Source organism: Synchiropus splendidus, chromosome 1 (assembly GCF_027744825.2).
Source record: "Synchiropus splendidus isolate RoL2022-P1 chromosome 1, RoL_Sspl_1.0, whole genome shotgun sequence".
Taxonomy (NCBI): Eukaryota; Metazoa; Chordata; class Actinopteri; order Syngnathiformes; family Callionymidae; genus Synchiropus; species Synchiropus splendidus.
In genome coordinates this window covers 27,463,100-27,474,787 of record NC_071334.1, presented here as the reverse complement: position 1 = coordinate 27,474,787, position 11,688 = coordinate 27,463,100, and the positions used below count along the sequence as shown (strand labels likewise).

The window sequence follows — 11,688 nt, the reverse complement described above, 5'->3', positions numbered from 1 at the left end:
GTTCCAGTTTGCGAGTAGATCGCTGACATGTCCCCAGTTGCATTCTGGAATTCAGCCATCCAGTCCGTCATGTCATCATCGACTGTGTGGATGACCTTTCGCCTAGTGAGGCACCCTTCAATGGAATGTATAAACATGAAAGTGGAGCAACAGAGTGCAATATAAAGGGGTGTAGATAGCAAGAAAAATGAAAATAGCAGAAATTGGACGCATATTTTGGTCATTGCCACCTGCCAACTCTGGTGCCAGATTCACAGGTGCAATTCCTCCACTCTTTTAGTGTGTGATTTAGTTGTGAGCTGCCCATGTGGTTGTGATCGTAATGGCCCTGCTGCCTAGACTGTTAGATCCCCTTTTTGTGTCACAGTTGGACAGCACCCACTCAGCAGTTGTCAGCTGCACCGGGGGCACCATGAAAGCAATCATAATGATGAGCTTTATTGACTTGTAAAGCTCCCCATCTTGTGCCCTGTCCCAATTGTCCCAAAGTTATCCTCCAACCCTGGAGGAATGCGATGAAAATGAATATCCAAACATATTCCAAACACTTTTTAACTGCCGCAGATGCAAAAAGCTTCATTCATCTGCTGAGTATAGGTGCTGCTGCTTTACACTCTGACTCATGTTAGTGGACAGTTGTCCCGCATTGTGTGTTACGGTCAGGGCAGTTACGGTCTGTTCACTCATTCATTCTGGTCACTTGTCCATCAACATGGTTTTCTTCACACCTCATAAATGTGTATAACAGCCAAGGTTTATTTTTACAAACTTTGTCACTTGACAACCAGCGTGACATCAAATAGAACAGTTATAGTTCTTTAGTAAACAATTGATAAGTGAAGACTTTCACAATCAAAGAGCAAGAACATCTTTTGATTTCAAATATCGCACAGTCATAGTCAGCCTCCAATCATTTTTTCCTCAGAACCCTGTTCTGCTGCTGCGGCATGCAATTTTAAACTTCTATAAATGTGCTTGGGTAATTAGAACAAGAGAGCGGTACCTTTTTTCCTTCCCTTCAATTCTTCTCAGCTCATAAAGACTGAACAAATTACCCATGGCAGAGGTTTAACAGGACTATTAGAAGAAAGCTTTGCAAAGTAAATGAAGCAGGCTGATGGCAAGTGGGAGGGAACCGAAAAAAAATATTCAAGAGGTTTAATCATTACGGCTCACTAAAGACCCGAAAGTATATTTTCTTATTTCATCACCACCTGTTTAATACCGTCCCTTGAAGGTATCAATCTGTGTTTTAGCCAGTGAGGGTTTTTTTTTTCAGAATTAGAACAGAAAATTTGCATATATTTGAGTTAGTCGAGTAACACAGGTTAACTAAAAGAGGTCCAGTTTGGATTCTTTGATCAAAAATCTGACTGCTACCCCGGTGCTTCTCAATTACTTTCTGTTGCACCCCTCCCAGGATGGAGTAAATGTTTTGCGCTCCCCAACTCTCTGCCGCCTCTGTAAAAAAAAAAAAAAAAAATTATAGACAAATATAATTTGTCTATAAAATTATTATAAGTGCACCTCTACATAACATTGTATCCTTGTTAACCTTTAAGAAAAGAAAAAAAAGAAAGTAATATATATCAACTTCCCAAAAAGAACAACTTTGTTAACATTGATTTTGTCTGTAACAGAAGAGACTTAAAGTGCATCAATTTACCTGAAATTAGAAAAACAAAATGAGTGGATGTGCAATTACACTTTATTCTATTACGGTAAAAAAGGAATTGGATTTGGAGTTTGGATTTTCTTAACATGCCTTTATATTCCTAACCGGAAGGGGGCAGTATTACAACGCGACATTATGAGTGGCCAGCAGGTCGACCCCCCCCCCCATTTATAAACGGAATATTTGTGTATGTTTGGAATGAAAACAAGAACACTTTATGAGCCATTTAACATAATCTAATTATACTTGGATAATGAGATTATCCCCCCAGAAAATAGTGCGACTTCATAGACGAAGGTGGTGGTACATGTTTCTGAAGGGATCCCTGTTGATCTTACCTTGGCTCGTGTGTTAATATGATGACCTATACTATTATCAAAAACACATTGAATTGTTGAGGATTAGTAATGGTTGGTGATGAAAGCCACGTTGTGACAATGATAATTTTATTATAAAAAGTGTTTAATTACTTTAAATAAAATGGCAGATCAATATTTATTGAGCTGATCTGCAGTGGGAGTTTTTGACTAGTGTACAAGACACAATTAGCCCTGCTTAGTCGACATTAAATCGCTGAAATAATCTCTGTCACAGTCAAACTGGTGAGATTTTCTGGGATTTCTGAACTCATCCTTTTTCCTCACTTTGTTGAGATCAATCAGTTATAAGGTAATAAGCTGCAGAAAATTAGTTTGTGAATTAAAAGCTGAGCCCAAAAGTTGTCCTTGGCAAGCCTTCCATTCAAAAACTGATCATGTCTGATATGTCTGGTGCGTCACATCGAATCATGTAGCGAAAATTCCAAACCAGTTTGTGATTGCAAGCTCAGGGCGTGGAAGTGTGTTGACAGAAGGTTACCCCAGTTATTATCTCAACAATGACTCCTTGACATAAAAGCGCTGACTGAAAGTAATAGAAGTGCATTGTCAAAGATCAGTAGTGGAACCAGGTGGCAAGAAAAACTGGAAACTGTCAATGTTGAAGTGTCATTTATGAACAATGGTGTTGGTGATTGAATAGTTTGATGAGGCTTTCTTGTGAGTGGTAAAAAAGTGTCTTTTGTCGGTTCCTTTGTAGCGATTGAAATGTTTGCTCTGCTGGTTCAACATTAGAAAAGTGAAGCACCAAAAACTTGATCACCTTCACTAATCATGCTGACATCCATGCAGACTAGAGTTAGGAGATCAAAAGTGGACTATTATAGATGAGTAGGAATGTTGTTTGGGCCACAAATTTTGGCCCCTTTGAGTATGAGTCCCATCTCTTACCCATGAGGTCAGGTCATGTGAGCAATGGTCAAAGCAAAGAAACATTTCTGGGTTAAAGGATGGACGATATTTCCCACATGTCCTACGTGTCCCTCCGAGTTGGTGTCCCTGGCGTTGAATTCATGACTGCAGCTGCAGCAGCGCTCTACTCTGTGTCTCTTCATGATGTCATGTCTTGCAGAGAAGACTCATTTTAGCTGATTGCAATCCTGTTCATTCAGTCAGCAATTAAAGCTTTGATCTAAGGTGTTTAGAAATGGAACCAGCCATCAACCTAGGGAAGTACATTTTGGCTGCTTCTATCTTTCAGTCGTGACCCGCATTGATTTTAATCATGAACAGTCACCTCTGCTGTCTTACCTTGGTTTACAATACAAAGTTTGGATTCATTACTGCGCCTGATGATCCACTTCTACTATCATTGTCATGCAAATGTATCTGTACTTGGAAACACTTGTGTATGCGTCAGATCTGTTCAGTATCAGCACAAATTACTATACCTTCCGCCAACCTTTTCAAATATGCTGCAACAGACATTGTTTTCAAGAAAAAAGTCTCCCACGCCTCATGAAAAAAAAGTTCCAGCATCAATAACACAACCAGCTGCAGTCAGCATTCCGAGACCCAGTCAACTCCAAAGTAAAAAGGTTTGTGGCGAACAGACTAGATATAAATAGCACAGAGAGAGTGGAGATTGTTTGATAACCGGCCAGCTTTGGCATTGAAACGGTGGTGGCACCAAATATAAACTCCATCCTCTCCTGTGTTGAAGGACTAAATATTGAGACAGAGTTCCCAGTATTTTCTAGGTGAAAGATGGAAGTTGGTTATTGGTGACGTTTGTTATTCTTAGGTGCTCTATTGATTAAAAAGGGTGTTTTTATTCCAACGCATAATGTGCAGTACCTTTATGATTTATAAACGTATGACTCTTAAGCTTACTGTTATTGGTTAGAAAACAATGGAAAGTTGCCAGAACGTGGCGAAAATGGCCTAAATCAGACTATATCACTGTCCAAATAGCTTTTAGTTCTGAATTTGTGTCTTTACAAATTACTTTGTTTTATTGGCAGAACTAGGAAAGACACAGATTCTAGTTCTGGATAGCCAGAGAGCCAAGGGTTCAAGCATTCATCCACAGAGTACTGTGGCTTGTGCCTAACATTTTACTCATGTTATTAGATTTCATCCAAAAGACTAAACTATATTATGTAGCAGAGATTAATGAATCATTTCAACATTCTGATTCACTGGTTAATAAATGAAACTGCAGCACCCACGAGTTCATGATGAATTTAAACTTAATTTAAAATGAGAAATGTGCTTCAAACCTTTTCACAGCCAAGGTTGAAGACCTTAACAAGGCTTTGCAGATATTCTAAATATAGATTTTTCATCATTGTTCACTCTGCTATGATGGTCTGCTAATTTTGGTCTAAAATGCTGCAGCTTCTTCTGCTCTCTGTGGTTAGACTACCCTTGTAGTTTGACTGCAGCAAAAACAAATCAGATCCTGCACCCTGATTATGGGAGACTGGATCAGAACGAGACGGGATTGTAACACTGGACACTTAATACAATCAAGATGCTTAAAGTAGCACCTAAGTTGCAGCTGCAGAAATGGCCCTAATTCATAGTCTCCTGACCAGACAACTTAGAGGTGGATGGAATTATCTGGAAGACTCACTGCTATAGTGCTGCAGGCAAGTGGCGGACAGAGAATTATAGGGACTTAAAGTAAAAGGCTTTACGAGGAAGGGAGGGTGCGCTAACACAAGAATGGTCGTGGTGGGGCCAAAGGTGTCATGAGAGTGCAGAAACAGGAAAGGATCTGAGTCACATGAGCAGGAAGTACTAGAGACAGATTTCTTTTTCAGCATAGATACTTAGTTTTTATTTTGTCTTATTTATGATTTTCTATTCATTGCTTGAAAACCATTGAGTCTCCTTTTATAGTATGATTTAATGTCTCACTTTGTGAACATTAATAATGATGTCAATTCTGTTTCATTGTATGACTTATACTCAACAATTCCCGACAGCAAAGCTGTTCTTCTTACTTGTACCGCTGACTCATCTTTTATTGATTTTTTTTTAAGCACATTCGATTCAGCGAACATTACACATCTGTACTCGTGAAATAAGATTTCAAGGTATTGTAATATATATGTATTTTTCCCCTCATTTTTGTTGGTGCCAGGATAGTAGCATCTGAACTGTTTCCACTGTCAATGTTATGATACTTGACTCTATGTCGTTTTAAAACGGTTTAAACCATTTCCATCTTAATGATGAGTGAGATGGAAGGAGAAGGTGGTTGTGCTTAGACGGAGCAGCGTTGATCCTGGTCGCAGCTACAGTGGGTCAGTAGAACAGGCATTAATCCAGTTATCAGATGATCCTAATATTGCAGATTATCTCCTCGAAGACACGCATGGGGCGTCTCCGAGAGCTACAGACCAGATAAGCACCCAGTCATTTCATGACAGTGACAGTGAAAAATACATTTTTCCTCTCATCGGGTCCCGCACAGTGCGCACACAGAACCGATCAGCTGCTGGCACCGTCGATCCCCGGACTGTGCCGTTCACCTTGCGCGGTGACGTAGCAGCACAGGTCAGAGCGGAACTGCGCGCGGCTTTGAGCAGCTCAATTAGCGTGACACACTTTCTTCTCAATCATCTCTCCCAAGAAACTCCCTCCTCAGAGTTGCGGACGGACCTTTTCCATGAGAGAGGGAGTGTATTTTTCGTTGTATATCTGAGTGGAATATAAAAAGTGGATGCCGGAATGAGCCACGTGCCGACATTCCTCCCACAAAAGGAGATAGTGTACAACTCTCTGTTGCCGTACTCGGACTGTCTGGACCAGGAGGCTACTGAACTTTTGGCAGAAATCAAGGCCAACCTGTCCAGAGCAGTCCTCCTGCGGGAGCTTTGGCCTGGAGTTGCTTTTTGGTCGCGGAAACTCTTCTCGTAAGTCCATAACGTACACACAACCCCAAGTAATATATGTGCGTGACGTCACTGCATGATGTTCGTATTTAATGTGTCCCACACCCTTCTCACGTACAGCATTAAAAGTGGGGTTTTTTTTTATATCAAAATCTGTCAATATAGTGGCATTACATTATGACCATCTAGTAAATACAAAAACATAGGTGTGTAGAAGTTAGCTTGCTAGTTATGTGTCCAACACCTTACTTTTACCTGTCAATTTAAAGCGAATTACTTTTCCGCTAATGCAATGTGTTATGTAACGTCGTCATTCCTGTGTTCAGTGAAGTTTGGATGGCCACATCAAACGTACATGAATAATCATTTCTTGTGTATTTCCAAGTCAGATGTTGTGATTATGGCAAACCAATGACTCAAATTTGTTCATGTATTCCAAGAGTAGACCTTGAATACTAGGAATGATAAATGGCTCCAGAACAAAGTGGGAATCAAGAGGATGAGCTCAACAGAAATCCATTAAGCTTGGTTGACAGATGTCTGTGGTGGTGGCAAACAACGAAACAAAGGGGAAGTTCTGACTCAGTACTACTGTACATCTGTACCTTGTCCATTGCAAAAAGCTGTCATTAGGTGGGAAACAATGCGCTGCATCAACTTAAAATGACAGTGTGGTTAGTGTCCAGGGAGTGTAGCTCCCAAGTGGTTTTCATTTCTGGAGTGAGAAACTCATTTGAATACCAGTTTTCCCTCATCTTTTCAGCATGTTCAATGGCCAAACAATGGTGAGACCCTTCCCAATGTTTTGATCTCCACAGCAGCATATCAGTGGATGATACCCTCAAAAGGAATTCAAAATGTACATATGAACCCAGCCTGCTTGCTGCGTTCACTGTTATAGTGCTTTGCAATATTAGAATCATTTCTACAAGAATGAGTCTGTTCAAACAATGGAAATATTATGAATACATCTGCTTGGGCATTCCTCGTCATGCCATACAGTCCAATGGTCATAGCTAAGTATGTACCATGTTAAACCCTCCTGTTGTTACCCAAAAGAACTCTAATATGAAAGAAATGTTACGATCTCTGGAGATTTAGCTCGAATACTACTCATGTTGAAGCCTCCCACGTGGCAGCTCAGGCAAGGTCAGAGGAGCTCGTGTCGACATTCGTCTGATGAATGTTTCCAGCGCAAACAAGGATCTGCTTTTAGTCAGCGGGTAGCCGGCTTGGTGAAGTTTTGAATGAAAAATTGCACTGAAAATAATTGGGTGAGGTGCAAATGTGTGCCGCATGTGAGCAACATTTGTGACACATCTTTCATTTGCGCTCTTCATCTGGATGGCGATTGAAATTCAAATAAGTTGTCTGTAGTGTGTGATGTGATTTCAGGCTCTGACGCAAGCTCTCCCCTTTACGCTTCTTGTGCTGTGTATCTGCCTGTGACAGAGCGACTACGTCAGTGACGCGAATCTTTCACAGAGAGGTTGAGACAGGTTCTTCAGCGAGGTGTCTGCCGTTCTACTCAAATCGCAGAGAAGAACCTGTATTATTTTTGATAGATTTGATCAGTCGTCTGCTGTTGACTGTTATAATTCTGCTGCTTGATGTTTCTGATTTATTCAGATTTGTGAAAGGTCCTCAAAAGTCCTCCCTTACACATCCATTGAGGAGCCAGACACCGATTTTAAGATTTATAATGACATAATGAGGTAATATCTTAAAAAACCTCACTTTATTGACTGTATTGCCTATTTATAAGCAAGCGATCAAGTGTTTAAATTTAGTGAAATGTAGTCCTGATTGTGCTGGCAAAAGACAGGTCAGTGCTAATGTTACTCAACCCTTGCTCACCGATGCACTCTGTTTTACCCTGAATGGCAGTTTTCTGAAGGTCTACGGCCGACGATTCAGCAAAGATGACCACATTCTCTTCATCAAGCTGCTCTACGAGTTGGTCACACTACCAGACCTGGAGCCCGACATGATGTTAACCTACGCCCGGCTCCTCATTCAGCTTCTCAAGTGAGTGTGACGCAAGTGACAAAGTTGTTTCACTCAAGGCAGCCACAGAATACTATGTGTTTTCTCTGAAGTGAAACTCTGAACCATCAGTGATGAGAATGTTGAGGAGGTACAGGACAGTACGTCCTGCACGTATGCAGTTTAGTGTTTATTTAGGACTTGTAATAAGTGAATTGCATATGAAAGTCTTACTTGGTGTTCAACTAAGAAGTTCACTGTGACCTATGTTCAGTTGTTTTTCTTCCTTTAATACCTTTCATTGTAATGAGATCAGAACGTGGCAGTTGGTAAACAACACAGCCACTAACGTCACATGATGCCAAGGAAGGAGAGCTCCGTGACTTGAGCCAGAAAGACAGTATAACTCAAACCTTATTAATTGTTCTAGTAGTTTAAAAGTCCTATCTCAAAAGACATAATACAAATACATGTCACATGAGTTCTTTGGGGCAGAATCATGTTTATGTTGAGTATATTTGTAAATATATATTTCATTATAACATTGCCGTGTAAATGAACAAATACTTGATATGTGTTTAGACTTCACGAAGAGATGAGATGAAGCTTATTCAAGGATACAGTTGCTGAAATTGGTTCACTTTTGTGAGGTAGCTTCAAGATACAGTCAGGAAATCTGTCATCCACCAGAGACTGGAGTTCAGCTTTTGAGAGCTTAAACTTTCTTTGACTGAGCTGAGAGGCATTTGACTGTTAGCATAGTTAACACATCTGCCAAGTCTCTCAATTCACTCAACGATCTGAAGAGCCGTACATTAAGAGAGACAATGAAATGCCTCATGTTTTTCTCCGCTGGGTTTTAAATGTAATGCCACATAAAGAAAAACTTGAGTCCCATTTGCGTGTACCTAAGAGACGTGTCTGCTCAAAAGACATTCCATGTAAGTGTGCTACTCATTGTCGTCATAACTGTGTACATTATTTGTAATAACCACTGTCATTAACCCGTGTCCGAGTGACTGAGAGATATGAGATCATGTACTTCTTGCACGTATATTCACGTGCCCTCCTTAACTAATGTGTGTTTTACGTTCAACATTCTCTATTTGTCAACATTTACAATGAATAATTTGTCTACCTTCCAACATACTGGTTCGCTAGCAAGTACCTAATTTTTATGTTTCAATCCTTATTTACCTCTTCTCTTATGTGTATCTGTCACTACCGCTGCAAGAGACGCGATTCATCACTATCATTGTGCCTCCTGGTTGTTTTCAGTGATTCTCACATCCATCACAAAACAATGTCATAATTTAGTTGTCAATTGTCTGAATGTTTTCCACCAGATGGAAATAAAAAAATATTTGAGCAAACTATGTATTAAGTCTTCAGCCTTGCAGCTGAGAAATGAATTCCACTCTCAGCATCACACGTTGGGTCTCCATTGTATTTTTCATCTCATCCATCACATTTCACCGTCTTTGCCCCCTGATTGTCTCCTCGTCTCTTCATTTTTCAAATCCCCCCGAAGACTATGTTCCATAGCTGTTAGATAAATGAGCGAGAAGGCATAGCAGAGGCTCTGAGGTGATGGAAATTGTGCCTTCTCACTCCCAAGAGCTTTTAGTAGGGTTTCCTCTAATGCACTTTGGCGGAGTTGTAATTTGCCAAACGACAACATAATGGAGAAAAAGAAAGTAATGTTGAAGTTTGTCAAGATGTCTGAAGCAGAGTAAAGCTGCGGCTCTGTCATTCAAAGCCACATTCAAATTTAAAGTTGAAAATGTAAAAGTGGAAGAATAAGAAGACAACAAAAGTATTAGCACTATAGAATAGTATTGTATTTGTATTTTTTAGCATTAATTGCTTTGTTCTTTAAACAGGAAGAAGGAACTTCTATCTAGGAAGGACATCGAGTTACCTTGGCGACCACTTTATGACCTGTACGAGAGAGTGGCCTACTCCAAAACTGAGCACCTTGGCCTCATCTGGTTTCCCAAGTATGCGTTTTTTGTGATTGATTTTATGTATCTAAGGTCAATATTTTTCTTTCACCTAAATTTGAATTGCCTTGATGACGACTGAGAGAGCAAATCAGGACATTGTGATCAAAACAAAACCAAATTTTATAACTAGATCAACACATGACAGACGTATTGCTCTATTTCTTCTTATTGCCTGAGAGCCAGAGAAAGAGGTTGTGGAAATAATAATGAACAGAACCTGAGTGAAAGAACTCTGACATGTATCATTGCTAAGTCTTGGCTGCAGACATTGTGTTTGTGTTGTATTTTGGCTCTCAACTAAACCTCTTGGTTTGGAAAATACTTCCTTTTCCCTGAGGATATGCAACTGCTGCAGCCTGTATGAAATACACTTGAGTTTTAAAGCTAGTTATAAATTCCTGCCAACAGCATTTATACTCTAAGTAATTACAACTGTACCTCTGTGGCGTACTGTTCATGTTTACACTCACGTGACACATTCCTTAGTATAAAAGCAATTACTCACTGGGACAGATGAGTCACATAATCCATTAAAACACAGTGGTACAAAAGCTGTAAGCGATGAAGCTGTTCACTGCTTCTGTAGTTCAAACCAGCTACAACTGGTGAGAAGCAGCCAACACCGTGTCCCACTCCACCAGAGGCCGCACACAGTTTAGGCAGACCACCAGTCACACACAAGCCCCCATTATAGGGCCCCAGTTACCATCCAGTACTAACCACAGAGTCACACATCGTCGTCGCTTTGAGGCAGTGGTCTTCAAGTTGATCCTCCAAAGGAGCTCTTTGTTCCAACCAATCAAGCACAAACAGTTTAACCAATCAGTTGTCAAGCAGCACCAGAATGACCATCAACTGATTACAGTCCTCAGACACCTGTGTGTGCTTGATTGGTTGGAAGACAATTCTGCACCGCCAAGGCCCTTCAGGGATCAACTCGCAGAGCCCTGCTGTAAAGGGAAGGAGAAGCAGAGGATGTTGCTCAGTGTAACTCTTCTCTCATACCGGCTGAATAGTGAGTTTTGATGTCAAGTGACAGAGGTGTTTTTTTCCTTCCATCCTATGGCTCAGATGTGGTGACAGAGGGGAAAAAGTAGCCATTTATTGAGAAATGTGACACACAGTCCGTTTAATGTTTTGTTGTGCAACTGAAACCATCCAGATCCTTGTCCTTGCTTGTTTCCAGCTCAGTGGACCACATTTTGAAGGCTTTGGTGAAAAGCTGCAGACTGTAAGTCTCTCTCAGAACATTAGCTTTGAAGATTGACTGGTGTGCTGATTGTCAAAATGCTTCGACCTTCTGTCATCTTTAATGGTCTTTGCATACATCGTCTGTTAACTCGCGCTAAGTCCTGTTCAGGGTTGCGGGCAGTGCTGGAGCCTATTCTAGCATTCATTGGGCGAGAGGCAGGAATACACCCTGGGCAGGTCACCAGTCCATCACAGGGCACACACACTAGGGATGGGCGATATGGACAAAAAAGTTATCGCGATAAATGTTGTAATTTCATGATGAATACATTTTCATTGTATTCCATGTGTTGTACACACTGCAGTCTCTCTTGAAACTATTTTATGATGAAACTTATTAATGGAGTTTGTCTCCAACATCATTATTTGCTTATGTTTAAATATAATAGTTAACTCAGTGCAGAGATGAGAAATTCAATGTTCAATATTCAGGGGTTAAATTGAGCCGTCTGTCTGCAGTATCTCATGTCTCTTAACAGTTGACTTTAACTATGGACCAGTCTGGACACATTTCTTAGATGCTATTGAAGAAATATTCAAAATAATGT

The 11,688-nt window shown here is 40.5% G+C and overlaps 1 protein-coding gene across 1 annotated transcript in view; it reads left to right on the top strand.

Annotated features, from left to right (window-relative positions):
- Positions 1-5,461: 5,461 nt before the first annotated feature.
- The window catches only part of psme4b (proteasome activator subunit 4b), a 37,754-nt gene continuing 31,527 nt past the window's right edge, over positions 5,462-11,688 (top strand). Inside the window, exons 1-4 of the mRNA XM_053862458.1 lie at positions 5,462-5,918; positions 7,785-7,925; positions 9,767-9,883; positions 11,076-11,120. Coding sequence (XP_053718433.1) covers positions 5,734-5,918; positions 7,785-7,925; positions 9,767-9,883; positions 11,076-11,120 — 488 coding nt within the window. The 5' untranslated portion in view covers positions 5,462-5,733. The remainder of the gene's footprint in view (positions 5,919-7,784; positions 7,926-9,766; positions 9,884-11,075; positions 11,121-11,688) is intronic.